The following is an 18,347-nucleotide window of genomic DNA, read 5'->3' as shown; positions in this document are numbered from 1 at the left end:
TGATATGTTTCATCACCAACCTCTCAAAACAATTCATCACCATGGATGAAGTGCAACTGGACAATAATCTTTGAGGAGGGTTACCACTTTCTCTTTAGGCACTAGGTGGGTACCTCAGACTGCTGAAGTGAGAATTTAAAGATCTCAGAGATCACTCCAGCCAGTTGATAAGCACAGGTTTCTAGTGCTTTGCCAGGTACCCTGTCTGATCCAGATGGGTCTTGAAGGATGCTCACACATCTTATCTTGGTGAGGACTGGCACAGAAACTTAGAAAACCTACAACAAGATCAAGAGTTCATCTTTATTGTGCACAAGGTCTGTTCAAGAGTCCTATAACAGCAGAATGGACATTGAACTTGTGAACATTACCTCACTTTTTAAATATATTTCTGTTTTTGCGTGATTGTAATCTATTCAATGTACTTACACTGTAATTGATTTACCTATTTACAGTATCATTTTTCTATATTATGTGTTGTATCGAACTGCTGCTGCTAAGCTAACAAAATTCATGACATATGCTGGTGATAATAAACCTCATTCTGAATTCTGATTCTAGTAGCTGTGATGGAAGTGTGGAGAAGAGATTGACTGGGTAGGAGGGGTCTTTGATTATATTGGTAGCTATTTCTGAGGCGGCAGGAAGTGTAATTTTCCCCATATGTCTGCGATTTGTTTTCTATTGAAATATATTTTCAGCTTTGTTTTGAATAGGAAAATTAAATGTGCCTTCATTTTTGCTCCTGGCAGTTTAGTCCAGCAAAGGGACTTGGGAGTCCTTGTGCAAGGTTCCCTAAAGGTTAATTTGCAGGTTGAGTCTGATGAGGAAGGCAAATGCAATGTTAGCATTTATTACAGGAGGACTGGAAATAAAAGCAAGTATGTAATGTTGAGACTTTGTACAGTATTGTGAGTCGTTTTGGGCTCCTTGGAAAGGATGCTTGAAACTGGAAAGGGTTCAAAGAAAGTTCAGGAAATTGATTCGAGGATCAAATGGCTTGTTTGGCTTTGTTGCCAAGTTTGCAGATGATATGAAGATTGTGGAGGGGCAGGCAGTGTTGAGGAAACAGGTAGGGTGCAGAAGGACTTAAGACAGATTAGGAGAATGGGTGAGAAAGTGGCAAATGAAATACAATGTTGGAAAATGGATGGTCATGTACTTTGGTAATAGAAATAAATGTGTGGACTATTTTCTAAATGGGGAGAAAATCCAGGAATCTGAGATGCAAAGGGACTTGGGAGTCCTTGTGCAGAACACCCTGAAGGTTATCTTGCAGGTTGAGTCGGTGGTGAGGAATGCCATGTTAGCATTAATTTCAAGAGGTCGAGAATACAAGAACAAGGATGTGATGCAGAGGCTTTATAAGACACTGATAAGGCCTCACCTTTCGTATTGTGAACAGTTTTGGGACCCTCATCTTGTAAAAGATGTGCTAGCATTGGAGAGGGTTCAGAGGAGGTTCACAATGATGATTCCAGGAATGAAAGGATTATATAAGGAATGTATGATGGCTCCGAGTCTGTACTGGATGGAATTCAGAAGGATGGTGGTGGGGCGGGGGGGGGTTCATTTAGAGTGTTGAGAGGCCGAGACCGAGTACACGTGGAAAGGATGTGGGAGAGTCTAGGACAAGAGGACTCTGCCTCGATAGAGAGATGCCCTTTCAAAACAGATGCGGAGAAATTTCTTCAGCCGAAGGATGGTAAATTTGTATAATTTGTTGCCACATGCAGCTATAGAGGCCAGGTTGTTGAGTGTATTTAAGGCAGAGATTGATAGTTTCTTGATTGGACGTGGCATCAGAGGTTACAGGGAGAAGGCCAGGAACTGGGGTTGAGGAGGAGATAGAAAAAAGAATCAGCCATGATTGGTGGAGCAGACTCGATGGACCAGGTGGTCTAATTCTGCTCCTATGTCAATGAAGTGTATTTGATGGCTCTCAGCCTGTATTCACTAGAATTCAGGAAAATTATGGGTGACCTAATTGATACTTATCAAATAGTGAAAGGCCTTGATGGAGTGGATGTGGAGAGGATGTTTCCTATGGTGGGAGAGTCTAAGACCAGAGGAGATAGCTCAGAATAGAGGGGCATCCTTTTATAGTAAAGAGATGAGGAAAAAAATATTTTGCCAGAGTGGTGAATTCTGTGGAATTTGTTGCCACAGGCAGCTGTGGAGGCCAGGTGTTCACATTTATTTAAGGCAAAGTTTGATAGATTCTTGGCACGTAGGGACGCACGAGGTGGGGGGAGGGATGCGTTGTGAATGTGACTGGAGGTGAGAGGGAAAATGGATCAGCTATGATGAAATGGTGGAGCAGACTCGTTGGATCAATTGGCCTAATTCTGTTCCTATATCTTATTAACTTTGTTTTTCAAATTAAAATACCATACCACCATCTTTAGTTTCTCAGCCATTCACAGTCATTCCCTATAGGGTCATAGAGTTGTACAGTTTTAAAACAGCCCTTCAGCCCACTCTTTATGCCAATCATCATACATAGGCTGATTTCACTTGTGTGCATTCATTCTACATCATTCTATGGTTTCCTCATATAAATGCCTATTTATATAAATGCCTGTTAAATGTTGTTCATTCCTGCCTCCAACTCCTACTTTGGTAGCTCATTCCAGATATCAACTGCTTGTCATATGAAAAATTTACTGCTCAAATCTGCTCTCTCACTGTAAACTGTGCCATCTTCATGCCTCTCGTAAATTTATACACCTATAATGTTATCTCCAAGCCTATTTCACTCAAGAGAAAACAGACCCTGTCTATGCAGTCTCTTCTTGTGACTCAGTTCCTCTAATGCGGGCAACATCTTTTATGAAACTACAGGTTTTTCATGTGTGATGAGACCTAACTCTTGGCAGGGAGTTTGGTAGTCTTTACGATCTGAGGGAAGAAGCCGTCTTTCATCCTAACACTGTGGTATAATCTTTTCAGCATTCTTTGTAGCTTAATTGCAACCTTCCCATGGTGTTGTGACCAGAATTCCGCATATACTGTGGTTTATTTCAGAAATGTATACAATATATATCCTGAAATTCTTTTTCTTCACAAACATCCACAAAAACAAAGGAGTGTTCCAAAGAATGTTTGACTGTTAAAATGTTAGAACCCTAAAGACCCACCCCCCCCCCAACAGCAAAAAAATATCAGCGCTCTCCACCGAGCACTCAAGCATGCAGCAAGCATTAGTGAAGACACAAACTTGCAGTACCCCAAAGACTCACCCGGTAATTTCGACATACCACAGGCTCTTTTTCTCCCTAATAAGGAAAAAGGTGACTAGGCATATAGATGAGGGTAGTGCAGTGGATGTGATCTACATGGATTGTAGTAAGGCATTTGACAAGGTTCCACACGTAGGCTTATTCAGAAAGTCAGAAGGCATGGGATCCAGGGAAATTTGGCCGGGTGGATTCAGAATTGGCTTGCCTGCAGAAGGCAGAGGGTCGTGGTGGAGGGAGTACATTCAGATTGGAGGGTTGTGACTAGTGGTGTCCCACAAGGATCTGTTCTGGGACCTCCACTTTTTGTGATTTTTATTAATGACCAGGATGTGGGAGTAGAAGGGTGGGTTGGCAGATGACACAAAGGTTGGTGCAGTTGTAGATAGTGTAGAGGATTGTCGAAGATTGCAGAGAGATCTGAAGTGGGCTGAGAAGTGGCAGACGGAGTTCAACCCAGAGAAGTGTGAGGTGATACCCTTTGGAAGGACAAACTCCAAGGCAGAGTACAAAGTAAATGGCAGGATACTTGGCAGTGTGGAGGAGCAGAGGGATCTGGGGGTACATGTCCACAGATCCCTGAAAGTTGCCTCACAGGTAGATAGGATAGTTAAGAAAGCTTATGGGGTGTTAGTTTTCATAAGTTGAGGGATAGAATTTAAGAGACGCGATGTAATGATGCAGCTGTATAAAACTCTAGTTAGGTCACAGTTGGAGTACTGTGTCCAGTTCTGGTCGCCTCAGTATAGGAAGGATATGGAAGCATTGGAAAGGGTACAGAGGAGATTTACCAGGATGCTACCTGGTTTAGAGAGTATGGTTTAGAGAGTTTAGAGATCAGAGATTAAGGGAGCGAGGGCTTTACTCTTTGGAGAGGAGGAAGATGAGAGGAGACATGATAGAGGTGTGCAAGATATTAAGAGGAATAGACAGAGTAGACAGCCAGCGCCTCTTCCCCAGGGCACCACTGCTCAGTACAAGAGGACATGGCTTTAAGGTAAGGGGAGGGAAGTTCAAGGAGGATATTAGAGGAAGGTTTTTCACTCAGAGTGGTTGGTGCGTAGAATGCACTGCCTGTGTCAGTGGTGGAGGCAGATACACTAGTGAAGTTTAAGAGACTACTAAACAGGTATATGGAGGAATTTAAGGTGGGGGGTTATATGGGAGGCAGGGTTTGAGGGTCAGCACAACATTGTGGGCCAAAGGGCCTGTAATGTGCTGTACTATGTTCTATGTTCTATCCCGAAACTTCGTATTCAATGCAACAGCTGATGAGGCAAGCATGCCATATCCCTTTCACACCAAAAAGTTCACCTGTGTTCACTTGGGGAACTGTGATTGAACCACAAGGTCTCTCTATTCAACAACATGCCATTCACAGTATGCTGTCGCATGCAAAAGTTTGGGCATCCCGGTCAAAATTTCTGTTACTGTGAATAGCTAAGCGAGTAAAGGATGACCTGACTTCCAAAAGGCATAAAGTTAAAGAGGACACATTTCTTTAATATTTTAAGCAAGACTACTTTTTTATTTCCATCTTTTATGGTTTCAAAATAACAAGAAAGGAAAAGGGCCTGAAGTAAAAGTTTGGGCACCCTGCATGGTCAGTACTTAGTAACATGCCCTTTGGCAAGTATCACAGCTTGTAAATGCTTTCTGTAGCCAGCTAAGAATCTTTGAATTCTTGTTTGGGGGATTTTCACCCATTCTTCCTTGCAAAAGGCTTCTAGTTATAACCATATAACAAGTACAGCACGGAAACATGCCATCTCGGTCCTTCTAGTCCGTGCCGAACGCTTACTGTTACCTAGTCCCACCGACCTGCACTCAGCCCATAACTCTCCATTCCTTTCCTGTCCACATACCTATCCAGTTTTCTTATTAAATGACAAAAATCAAATCTGCTTCTACCACTTCTACTGGAAGCTCGTTCCACACAGCTACCACTCTCTGAGTAAAACAGTTCCCCCTTGAGTTACCCCTAAACTTTTCCCCTTAACTCTCAACTCCTCTTGTTTGAATCTCCACTACTCTCAATGGAAAAAGCCTATCTACGTCAACTCTATCTATCCCCCTCATGATTTTAAATACCTCTATCAGCCCCTCCCCCTCAACCTTCTACACTCCAAAGAATAAAGACCTAACTTGTTCAACCTTTCTCTGCAACTTAGGTGCTGAAACCCAGGTGACATACTGGTAAATCTCCTCTGTACTCTCTATTTTGTTGATATCTTTCCTATAATTTGGTGACCCAATACTCCAAATTCAGCCTTACCAGTGCGTTGTACAATTTTAACATTACATTCCAACTCCTATACTCAATGATCTGATTTATAAAGGCCAGCATACCAAAAGCTTTCTTCACTACATGAGATTCAGGGAACTATGCACCATTATTCCTAAATCACTCTGTTCTACTGCATTCTTCAATGCCCTACCATTTACCATGTATGTCCTATTTCGATTATTCCTACCAAAATGTAGCACCTCACACTTATCAGCATTAAACTCCATCTGCCATCGCTCAGCCCACTCTTATAACTGGCCTAAATCTCTCTGCAAGCTTTGAAAACCTACTTCATTATCACAACGCCACCCACCTTAGTATCACCTGCATACTTACTAATCCAATTTACGATCCTGTCATCCAGATCATTAATGTATATGATTAACAATAGTGGACCCAGTACAGATCCCTGAGGCACACCACTAGTCACCAGCCTACAACCTAACAAACAGTTATCCACCACTACATCCTGGCATCTCCCATCCAGCCACTGTTGAATCCATTGTACTACTTCACTATTAATACCTAACGCTCAAACCTTCCTAACTAACCTTCCGTGTGGAACCTTGTCAAGAGGCCTTACTGAAGTCCATATAATCAACAGGCACTGCTTTACTCTTGTCAACTTTCCTAGTAACCTGTTCAAAAAATTCAATAAGATTCATCAAATAGGACCTTCCATGCACAAATCCATGTTGACTGTTCCTAATCAGACCCTGTCTATCCAGATAATTATATATACCAGCTCTAAGAATACTTTCCATTAATTTACCCACCACTGACTTCAAACTTACAGGCCGATAATTGCTAGGTTTACTCTTAGAATCCTTTATGAACTGTGGAACCACATGAGCAATATACCAATCCTCCGGCACTATCTCTGTTTCTAATGACATTTGAAATATTTCTGTCAGAGCCCCAGCTATTTCTACACTAACTTCCCTCAAGGTCCTAGGGAATATCCTGTCAGGACCCAGAGATTTATCCACTTTTATCTTCCTTAAAAGCGCCAGTACTTCCTTCTCTTTAATCATCGTAGTTTCCATAAACGCCCTACTTGTTTCCCTTACCTTACACAATTCAATATCCTTCTTAGTGAATACCGAAGAAAAGAAATTGTTCAAAATCTCCCCCATCTCTTTCGGCTCCACACATAGCTGTCCACTTTGATGCTCTAAGGGACCAATTTTATCCCTCACTATCCTTTTGCTATTAATATAACTGTAGAAACCCTTTGGATTTATTTTCACCTTACTTGCCAAAGCAACCTCATCTTCTTTTAGCTTTTCTAATTTCTTTTTTAAGATTCTTTTTACATTCTTTATATTCCTTGTGCATCGCATTTACTCCATGCTGCCTATATTTATTGTAGATCTTTCTCTTTCTGAAACGAGTTTCCAATATCCCTTGAAAACCATGGCTCTCTCAAACTTTTAACCTTTCCTTTCAACCTCAGAGAAACAAAGATTCTGTACCCTCAAAATTTCACCTTTAAATGACCTCCATTTCTCTATTACATCCTTCCCATAAAACAACTTGTCCCGATCCACTCCTTCTAAATCCTTTCACGTCGCCTCAAAGTTAGCCTTTCTCCAATCAAAAATCTCATCCCTGGGTCCAGTCCTATCCTTCTCCATAATTATATTGAAACTAATGGCTTTGTGATCACTGGACCCGAAGTGCTCCCCAGTACATATCTCTGTCACCTGACCTATATCATTCCCTATCAGGAGATCCAACGCTGCCCCTTCTCTAGTTGGTATCTCTATGTATTGCTGCAAAAAACACATTTTACAAACTCCAAACCATCCAGCCCTTTTACAGAATGGGCTTCCCAATCTATGTGTGGAAAATTAAAATCTCCCACAATCACAACCTTCTGCTTACTACAAATATCTGCTATCTCCTTAGAAATTTGCTCCTCTAATTCTCACTCCCCATTAGGTGGTCTATAATACACCCCTATAAGTGTTACTACACCTTTCCCATTCCTCAATTCCACCCAAATATGCTCCCTAGACAAGCCCTCTAATCTATCCTGCCAAAGCACCGCTGTAATATTTTCTCTGACAAGCAATGCAACACCTTCCCCTCTTGTCCCTCCGATTCTATCACATCTGAAGCAACAAAATCCAGGAATATTTAGTTGCTAATCACACCCTTCCTGCAACCATGTTTCACTAATAGCTACAACATCATATTTCCAGGTATCAATCCATACTCTAAGCTGATCCTTTCTTACAATGCTCCTAGCATTAAAATAGATGCATTTAAGAAATTCTCCACCTCTTACTCTGTTTATCCCTAATGGTGCAAACAACTTTATTATCTTTTTCTTCCTTCTCCCCTACATTTTCAGTCTGAGCATGCCCCTTCTCTATCACCTGCCTGTCCTCCCTCACACACGGTCTACTAGCTTTCTCATAGTTGTGAACTAACCTCCTCTCTCCTCGTCTCTTCAATTTGATTCCCCCCCCCCACCCCCCGCAACCATTCTAGTTTAAAGTCTTTCCAGTAGCCTTAGTAAATCTCCCCGCCAGGATATTGGTCGTCCTAGGATTCAAGTGCAATCCGTATTTTTTGTACAGGTCACACCTGCCCCAAAAGAGGTCCCAATGATCCAGAATCTTGAATCCCTGCCCCCTGCTCCAATCCCTCAGCCACGCATTTATCCTCCACCTCATTCAATTCCTACTGTCACTGTCACGTGGCACAGGCAATATTCCGGAGATTACTAACTTTGTGGTCCTTCTCAACTCTCTTCCTAACTCTCTATATTCTTCTTTCAGGACCTCTTCCCTTTTCCTACCTATGTCATTGGTACCTATATGTACCACGACCTCTGGCTCCTCACCCTCCCACTTCAGGTTATCTTGGATGTGATCAGAAACATCCCGGACCCTGGCACCAGGGAGGCAAACTACCATCTGGGTCTCCTGATCGCAACCACAGAATCACCTATCTGACCCCCTAACTATTGAATCCCCTATTACTGCTGCCTTCCTGTTCCTTTCCCTATCCTTCTGAGCTACAGGGCTGGACTCTGTGCCGGAGGCATGGCCGCTACTGCTTCCTCCAGGTAGGCTGTGTCCCCCCCCCACCCCAACAGTACTCAGACTGGAGTACTTATTGTCAAGGGGCCCCGGTGTGACCACCTACCTGTAACTCCTCTCTATCAACTCCTCACTCTCCCTGACCAGATGAAGGTCATTGAGCTACAGCACCAGTTCCCTAACACGGTCCCTTAGGAGCTGCAGCTCGGCGCATCTGCCGCAGATGTGGACGTCTGGGAGGCTAGGAGACTCCAGGACCTCCCACATCCGACACCGAGAACAACAAGCTGCCCTCACACTCATAATTCCCCCTTTCCTCAAGTAACAGGAAAAATTGATAACTAAACCTACCTTGCCTCGCCCATTTCCACTTAAGCCTGTTGAGCCAAAGCCCTTAAGCCTTCACTATTTTCCTGGCTCACTCCTCTACCCGCTGTATAAAGCTGTGTTCCTTTTAAATCTTATGCGCTTCACTGCGACGTCACACGCCTGCACTGTCCCGCTTTTCTTAACTCTGATGAGAGGAGGAAAAAATAAAAATGGCTCCTGCCACACTCCCATTCTGATTCTCAGACTTTCTTCTCCAAATTCTGTGAGATTCTTGTGCTGTTTTGCATGCACTGCTCTTTTGAGGTCTATCCACAGATTTTCGATGATGATTAGGTCGGGGGACTATGAGGGTCATGGTAAAACCTTCAGTTTGTGCCTCTTGAGGTAGTCCATTATGGATTTTGAGGTGTGTTTAGGATCATTATCCTGTTGTAGAAGTGATCCTCTTTTCATCTTAAGCTTTTGTACAGACAGTGTGATGTTTGCTTCCAGAGTTTGCTGGTACTTAATTGAGTTTACTCTTCCCCCTACCATTGAAATGTTTCCCGTGCCACTGGCTGCAACACAAGCCCAAAGCATGATCGATCCACCTCCGTGCTTAACAGTTGGAGAGGTGTTCTTTTCATGAAATACTGCACCCTTTTTTCTCCAAACATACCTTTGCTCATTGTGGCCAAAAAGTTCTATTTTAACTTCATCAGTCCACGGGACTTTTTTCCAAAATGCATCAGGCTTGTTTCGATGTTCCTCGCAAACTTCTGACGCTGAATTTTGTGGTGAGGACACAGGAAAGGTTTTCTTCTGATGACTTTTCCATGAAGGTCATAATTGTGCAGGTGTCGCTGCACAGTAAAACAGTGCACCACCACTCCAAAGACTGCTAAATCTTCGTGAAGGTCTTTTGCAGTCAAACGGGGTTTTTGATTTGCCTTTCTAGCAATCCCTCGTGCAGTTCTCTTGGAAAGTTTTCTTGATCTTCCAGACCTCAACTTGACCTCCACCGTTCCTGTTAACTACCATTTCTTAATTACATTACGAACTGAGTAAACAGCTACCTGAAAATGCTTTGCTATCTTCTTATAGCCTTCTGTTTTGTGGGCATTATTTATTTTAATTTTCAGAGTGCCAGACAGCTGCTTAGAGGACCCCATGGCTGCTGATTGTTGGGACAAGGTTTGAGGAGTCTGGGTATTTATAAAGCTTTGAAATTTGCATCACTTGGCCTTTCCTAACGATGACTGAACAAGCCATAGCCCTAACAAGCTAATTAAGGTTTGAGACCTTGGTTAAAGTTATCTGAGAGCTCAAATCTCTTGGGGTGCCCAAACTTTTGCATGGTGCTCCTTTCCTTTTTTCACTCTAAAATTGTACAAAGCAAAAATAATGCACTAATCTTGCTTAAAATGTTGAAAAGAAGGTTTCATCTTCCACTTTATGACTTTTGGAGATCAGTTCATCTTCTACTCACTTAACTATTCACAGTAACAGAAAGTTTGCCCAAACGTTTGTCTTACCTTGTTTTAACTTCCCAAATGCATCACTTTACATGATATAAAATTTCATTTTCATTCCCTTGCATCACTTTCCCAGTTGCTCAAAGTCCTATTGTAGCTTCAGGCATCCTTCACTATCCACCGTATCACCAATTTTAATGTTATTTGCAAACTTAATCTTGATACAAACATACGAATCATGATCTAATTCAAATCACTAATTTGCATGACAACCAAAGAGCCCAGCAGTGAACCCTGTGACATGCTGCAGGTCACAGTTCTCCAATCTGTAAAACAAACCGCCATTACTAGCAAGCCAGTTTTTATAGTAATCTACAGTACATTTCAGTTTCTTCGGCCCACATAGTTGTTTTCGACCATGCAACCTACTCTAGAAACTGTCTGGAATTATCCTGCCATACCACATTCCATAGTGCATAGCCCTCTATTTTTCTAAGCTCCATGTACCTATCTAAGAGTCTCTTAAAATTAGGGACTACTTACTCAGCCTGGATTCCATGAGTGTTCCAATCTGAACTGGCCTCCCTCTCAGGAACTTGCTCAGGGCATGTAGGCAGCATCTTCTGTTTTGCCCTCATCAACCTTTTATATATTAAAAAAATAAATTAATTTTAATAATCATAAAGCCATATTGACTCTCCCTAATCAGCCATTGCCTTTCCAAACCAAATCAAGCCTGTCTCAGAATCCTTTCCAATAACTTGAGCACTGAAAACCTGAGCCAACTACCTGGCTGGAGTGTTCAAGGACATCTTCAGTCTCTCACTGCTGCAGTTGGAGCTTTCTAGCTGATTCAGAATGGTGAAAGTCTTACCGGTGCCCAGGAAGAACAGAGTGAGCTGCCTCAAGGACTATCGCCCAGTAATAGTCACATGTCCTGTGATGAAGTACTTTGAGAGGTCATGTGAGAAATAATTCCTACCCAAGCAAGGACAGAGTTAGAGTCAGGTTTACATCAATGGCATATGTTATGAAATCTGTTGTTTTGTAGCAGCGATACATAAAATAGACCATAAATTACAATAAGAAATATACAGTAGATTCCTGTTATATTGGGGCAGCCACTTATTTGGGACAGAAACTAATCGAGAAAGTAGCGGGGATTCTCTTTGTTTAATTGGGACAGGAGACTGTTGCTGAACATTTTCTAGTCATGTGCACATGTGGTTGTCCAGACACTATACTGTTCTTATTTTTAAATTGCATTGATCGTTTGTTTGTGTTCAAAAAGCAGTGATTTTGTCACTGATGGTTGTTCAGAAATGAGCAGCGAGACAATGCAGAGTTGTTTTGCTCATTGCAATTTTAAAGATTTGGACTTGGAAATGCCAGAAATGGCTAGGAGTGAAAATAAAATGATTTAACTACTCAACAAGTTAAGAACTATGAGGTACTTGGCGGTATCAACAACCATCATGAATGTGTTATCTTTGATCCCCACTAGACACTTGGCTGTTAGCTGTATCTCCAAATAGCTGTTTACATGCAACAGTGGCGACCCACTGCTTTGGCATGTGGGCTAAAAGCAGGTGAGGGTAGCCAGCAGGACTCTTATCCTGGTGAGATAGGGACATACCTGTCCTAGTAAGTGAAGTCGGCTCCAACAGACTGGGTGTTGGACTTTCTAATGAGGAGACCACGTAATCAGGATTCATAATCGCTTCTCCTACCCTATTATCCTCAACATGGGTGTCCCCCAGAGCTGTGTGCTGAGCCCCTACTCAGCCAAACACCTGAGGATTCACATTGTCAAGTTGGCCGATGACATGACAGACCTGGGGTTTATCATAAACAGTGAGAAGAGGTGGAAGAGCTTGAGGCCTGATGCCAGCCAAATAACCTCTTCCTCAATAGTTAGCAACTTCAGAAGACTTGCAACACTCACACTCCCCGTTTATTTACATTAGTAGTACAGCAATGGAAACTGCAAACGGTTTCAGACTCCTGGGAGCGCACTTCTAACACAACCTGTTATGATGCTAGAACACATCCTACATAGTCAGGAAGGCTTACCAAGTGTCTACTTTCTGAGGAGGCTGAAGAAAGCTGGTCAAAGCCCATTCATACTCCTGTCATTCTACAGATGCACAGTAGAGAGCATCCTGAGAAGCTGCATCACTACATGGTGTTGGAAGCTACTACAGAGGAAAAGAAAGCTCTATATTCCGTAGTCAAAACTGCCCGACGCCTCACTGGCACTAGTTTGTTTGTGTGTGTGTGTGTCTGTCTATCTATATATCTGAAAAAGGAAACTAAAATCATGAAGAATCCCACTCACCCTACTCGTGTTCCATTCCCATCAGGGAGGAGGCTAAAAATCATCCATGCCAGGAGCACCAGTCTCAAAAAAAGCATACAGGGAGTGACGATAAACAATCTTGAATCTCAAGATTTAAAGTATATACGTGTGATCGTCCACTGTCTTGAGATTTATTTTGTTGCAGGCATTTACAGTCAAGTAAAGAAATACAATAAATAATGAAGGGGGACAAACAACCAGTGTACAAAAGAAGACAAATCATCTTTCATGCTGTGTTTCCTTAATCATTTTCGCAGCCTGGAGCCCTTTAAGACCTATACGATGAAATGTAATGTTTGTCTGTTCCATTAGTCTGTTTGTATCTTCTCCTGAAGTCTGATACCGTCTTCTTCACAGATCATTATATCTTCGAGCTTTGTAAATTTTGCCTTATAATTGAAAATCCAAATCATTTGTATCTTAAGAAAACAAATTACTCATGCATCAACACTGAGAACACAATATGTCTTCCTTGCATCTGGGGGTGGTGTTGGAAGTAAAAGCTTGTACAGTACCACTATCTCCTATTATTTTTCTTTCTATGTGTTTATAGCCCCTTTAATTCCATGCCTTTTAGTCTTCATGATTACTCTGTTGTATAGTTGACCAAATGCCCTTGGAAGCAATGTTTTCCTCATAGGAAAGTTTTATTTTTAAAGTTGGACAGATAACATTTTTTTGAAACAGTCCATACTTGTTCAAGTGACCTATTCTAATAATTTTTCTTTAAAAATTTTCCAATCTGGTGAGTTTAGCTATTCTGCAGTTACTGGGTCAACGCATAGAAAACGCACAGCACAATACAGGCCCTTCGGCCCACAAAGCTGTGTTGAACATGTCTCTGCCTTAGAACTACCTCGGCTTTACCTGTAGCCTTCCAAAAGTTTCTTAAAATACCCAATTGCTTCTGCCTCCACCATCGCCACCAACTGCCCATTCCACGCACTAATCACTCTGCGTTTTTTTTAAAACTTACCCCTGACATCTCCTTTGTACCTACTTCTAAGCACCTTAAAACTATGCCCTCACGCGCTAGCTATTTCAGCCCTGCGGAAAAGCCTTTGACTATCCACATGATCGGTGCCTCTCATTATCTTGAACATCTCTGTCAGGTCACCTCTCATCCTCCGTCGCTCCAAAGAGAAAAGGTTGAGTTCTCTCAACCTATCCTCGTAAGGCATGCTCCCCAATCCAGGCAACATCCTTGTAAATCTCCTGTGCACCCACTCTGTGGTTTCCACTTCCTTTCTGCAGTGAGGTGACCAGAACTGAGCACAGTACTCCAAGTGGGGTCTGACCAGGGTCCTATATAGCTGCAGCTTTACCTCTTGGCTCTTAAACTCAATCCCACGATTGATGAAGGCCAGTGCACCGTTTGCCTTCTTGGCCACAGAGTTAGCAGCTTTGAGTGTCCTATGGATTCGGACCCCAATATCCCCCTGATCCTCCACTCTGCCAAGAGTTTTGCCATTAGTGCTATATTCTGCCATCATTTTTGACCTATCAAACTGAACCACCTCACACTTGTCTGGGTTGAACTCCATCTGCCACTTCTCAGCCCAGTTTTGCATCCTGTTGTAACCTCTGGCAGCCCTCACCACTATCCACAACACCCCCAACCTTTGTGTCATCAGTAAATTTACTAACCCATCCCTCCACTTCCTCATCCAGGTGATTTGTAAAATCACGAAGATTAAGGGTCCCAGATCAGATCCCTGAGGTACACCACTGGTCACTGGCCTCCATGCAGAATATGACCTGTGTACAACCACTTTTTGCCTTCTGTGGGCAAGTCATTTCTGGATCCAGGGTTTATGGGTTGGAAGAATTAGGCAGGGGCCAGTCAATCCGATTGGTCTGCCCTGCCTTATAGTAGGATTATAGCCAATTTAATCTTTGCCTGAATGCCATTTTCTTGCTGTCTACCTGTACCTCTTGTCACTTGCAGTTCAAATGTTTGTCATTGATTATAATCAATGACTCTACCTTCGCAATTTTCTGGCACAGAGAATTTGAAAGAGTTAGAATTTTTGGGAAATTAAATTTCTGAATTTGAAAGAATAACTCCTTATTCTGAAACTGCCTGTTCGTTCCAGATATTCCCTATTTTTAGATGCTTTTTCTAATGAGAGTATCTCTCAGCAGCCAGTCTTTAAATCCTCAGCAGAATTTTGTTTTTTAATGGGATCTCAATCTTCTGAACACCAATGAATATGTAGCTTACTTCGTAAATGAACCATCTTCATCCCAGGAATTAATGTAGTGAACTTTCAAGTTCATGATTGTTGTCATTGAGCCGTACTCAGATATTCTGTTAAATGCAACAACTTTCCTCCAGATCAAGGTGCACAACTCAGTGCATCAGACACAACACACAAAATAATAATATCCCTAGAAAATTAACAACTAATAAGGTGCAGTTGCATCAGAAGTTAAAAATTAAACAGTAAAGCACTACTGATGCTTTATGCATGATGAGACCTGGGTGGTGGTAGATACTATGGTATCTCCTGCCTGATGGCAGGGGGTCAAAGAGATTGTTGGAGGATGTTTCCTGTAGTGGGAGATTCCAGAATCAGGGCACAGCCCTAGTATAGAGAGATGTCAATTTAGATCAGATGAGGAGGAATACCTTCAGCCAGGGGATGGTGAATTTGTGGAATTCATTGTCACAAATGGCTTGGAAAGGCCAAACCGTTGGGTATATTTAAGGTTGAGGTTAATGCTAATGTTCTTCATTGCTAAGAGTGTTGAAGGTTCTGGGGAGAAGACAGGAGAATGAGGTTGAGAGGGATAATAAATCAGCCATGATGGAATGGCGGAGTAGACTCCAAGGGCTGAGTGGCCTAATTCTGCTCTTATGTCTTGTGATCTTAAATACCCTTGTTGCTCTTGTTTACTGTGGAAAGGGGATCCACACCAGGCCTCTGTTAAGTGTTGTACGGAGCTATTGAATGAGGCAAGTCTTTGATCATGCAGTAAACTTTCCTTTTGCCTCTTTCTTCACAAGACCTTGAATCTTTTTTAAAATATGCGTCTTACTTGACTTCCTCACTTGACATGAGTGTTTATTATGCGTGCCTGATATAAAATAGAAAATTTCTACTTTCTTAAAAGTATTTTTAACCTATTTACCTCTGAGTTTGTTGAATGACTTTTTTTCATCTTGTGAATCTGAATAATGGTAAGGTTTTCCAGGCCCCGTTTGTCATTTTCCAAGATGTGTATGTGAATTACAAACGCTTGTGCTATTTTTAGCTTGTATTTGGCAGGAAGAGATTTTAATTCGGCTTATAATGTTGGGGTCCTTTATCTAACCTCAGTTTCTCCTTGTCCTTTAACAGAACTATGGCTTTGTGCACATGAAGGACAGGGAGGCGGCAAAGGAGGCGATTGAGAAACTGCACCACTATAGGCTGCATGGGGTTTGCATTAATGTGGAAGCCAGCAGGAGTGGGGCCAAGTCTTCCACCAAACTTCATGTGGGTAATGTGGGCTCTGGGTGCACCAGCCAGGAACTGCAGGCCAAGTTTGAAGAGTATGGATCAGTCCTGGAGTGTGATATCGTTAAGGATTACGCTTTTGTCCATATGGAGAGAAGTGAAGACGCCATGGAAGCCATCAGGGGACTAGATGGCACAGAATTCAAAGGTGAAATCCCTGGATGCTTTGTTTTGTGGTGATGTATTAACTGTATGTATGTGCTTATGTTCTTCAGTCATTGTTTAATCCTGCACTTTCTGGAATTCTTTGTCCAAATTCTCAACATCATATCTGTTGCGTTTCTTTTTTAGCTATGCTGTGTTCCCCTTTTAACAGCTTTTACCAAAACTGAAGCCTTGATTAAAGCTCAGTTTCTTTTCTCTCATAAAACCAATTTTCAGTCACATATGGGGGGGGGGGGGTAGATGTTTACCAAGTGGTAATATTTGTGTTTTTAATATCAATTTAGATCAAAGCAATGCCCCCAGTATACCTGATGCAATATTTTTGACAATGTCGAGTTCTTCTCCCTTTGTTGGAAGGTTGATAACCCAGCTCTGTTTCAGTAGCATCAAAATGAACAAGCATCGGAGTCAGGATGTTCAGAGGGAAATGGACTACAACTCGTATCCAGGCTGTTTTAATGGTGGTATAGATACGGAAATGCCCAGCTATACATTAGCTTTGTGCAATATTTCTGTACTGTGTATTAGTTAGCTTTGTTTACGGTATTATTAGATAATACCTACTTAACTACAAGTTATCTTGTGTGTGTATATAGATATTAAAACACAATTTAGAACTATTGTTCTTCCAAGTCTATTGAGTATTTGTAGCATGACAATATAGTTTAAAGCAAAAAGGGTATAAACTGTTGATATTTTTTGTAGTGATCATACAACTGTAAGCGATAAGAATGTTCAATTTTCTTTCCTAGTTCTTTATACAGATCTTTGCAGTTGGCCACAATACCATTCATCCTCTCATTGTTACCTGGATGTGAGTTGCTACTTAACTTCTACTGTCAGCTTATTGGCAGGTTAAATATTGAATTCAGCTCAGTGATTTACACATTTTATTTCCTTTTCCCTCTTCACTTGTGTCTGTAAACACCTTAAAAGACAACTTGTATAGTTTGGGTGATGGTTTGTAATTACATACACACTGCTGGTAGTAGGACACCTTAAGACACATGATATTGCAGTGACAAAGTTATTAAGTTGGAAAGTTCCTCCCTGCACCCTTTGGCGCATCGGGCAGCATCCTTGCCATTCCTTTAGTGTTTGTTTTATGGGGCTGATTTTGCACAGTTGGAACTTGTGCAAGGAGCCGGCTAGATTAGAACCCGGGACCTCTTGCTCTGAAGTCCAGTGCGGATGCCACCATACCACTAACACCACTGATCAAGTTGAAGCCACTCTAAGGTTCTGAAGATCTGGGATCTCTTGTCATGTGAGTGAGAGACAGATGTGACTTTGCTCTTTAGCGTGAACTACATTGAAAACCCTTCTCATCAGATACCAAACTGCAATTGGATTTTTTTGTGCTTGTCAGAGTAAGAAATATTGTTCAAGTGTATAACACTTCACATTTTGAGTCCTTATCAACACCAAAGAGCACTGAGTCAATTTTGTTGCAGATATGGTTTGTATTAAAATGCCTTTCTGCCATAGGTGCTAATGCGAAAGACTTGACTTGGCACAGATAACTTTCAGCAAAACTTAAGTTAAATTCATTCACAGAGAAAGTGGCAGGCATTTCTCTGCTAAATTCCTTGTCTATACTAACGATTGGTTTAAGTTCCATCACCCATACATCACTGAGATAAGGTCATCAATGTGATGATTGTGTATTGAAATTGGGTGCAAGATCACTGAGGAATTAGCACCTATTTTGGGACCCTATTCCAAAATGAAACAGCAGTTTAGTACAGCATGTGTGCTGTAGGCTAGTCTTTGCATTTGTGTGGCTTTCCTAAAAGTGATCCATGAAGGGTGTAAAGGAACAGGAGTATTTTTCTGTAGTGCTTTGCAAATCCTATCAGAGCACTGAAGAATTTGAGAAGACAATCCAAAAGATTTGGGGTAAACATATTCCCACACGGAAAAACGGGTAACTTACTCCATAAGATATAGGAACAGA

The 18,347-nt window shown here is 41.8% G+C and overlaps 1 protein-coding gene across 4 annotated transcripts in view; it reads left to right on the top strand.

Annotated features, from left to right (window-relative positions):
• Positions 1–18,347, top strand: part of LOC132394543 (RNA-binding protein 4B-like) — a 56,078-nt gene that overhangs the window by 3,229 nt on the left and 34,502 nt on the right. For all 4 annotated transcript variants that reach the window (XR_009512359.1, XR_009512360.1, XM_059970831.1 and 1 more), the window contains exon 2: positions 16,067–16,373. Coding sequence is in view for 2 of the 4 variants with exons in the window: in XM_059970831.1 (XP_059826814.1) it covers positions 16,067–16,373 (307 nt within the window). In the remaining 2 variants the exon portion in view is untranslated. The remainder of the gene's footprint in view (positions 1–16,066; positions 16,374–18,347) is intronic.

Source organism: Hypanus sabinus, chromosome 5 (assembly GCF_030144855.1).
Source record: "Hypanus sabinus isolate sHypSab1 chromosome 5, sHypSab1.hap1, whole genome shotgun sequence".
In the NCBI taxonomy this organism is placed as follows: domain Eukaryota; kingdom Metazoa; phylum Chordata; class Chondrichthyes; order Myliobatiformes; family Dasyatidae; genus Hypanus; species Hypanus sabinus.
This window is presented reverse-complemented; position numbering and strand designations above follow the sequence as displayed.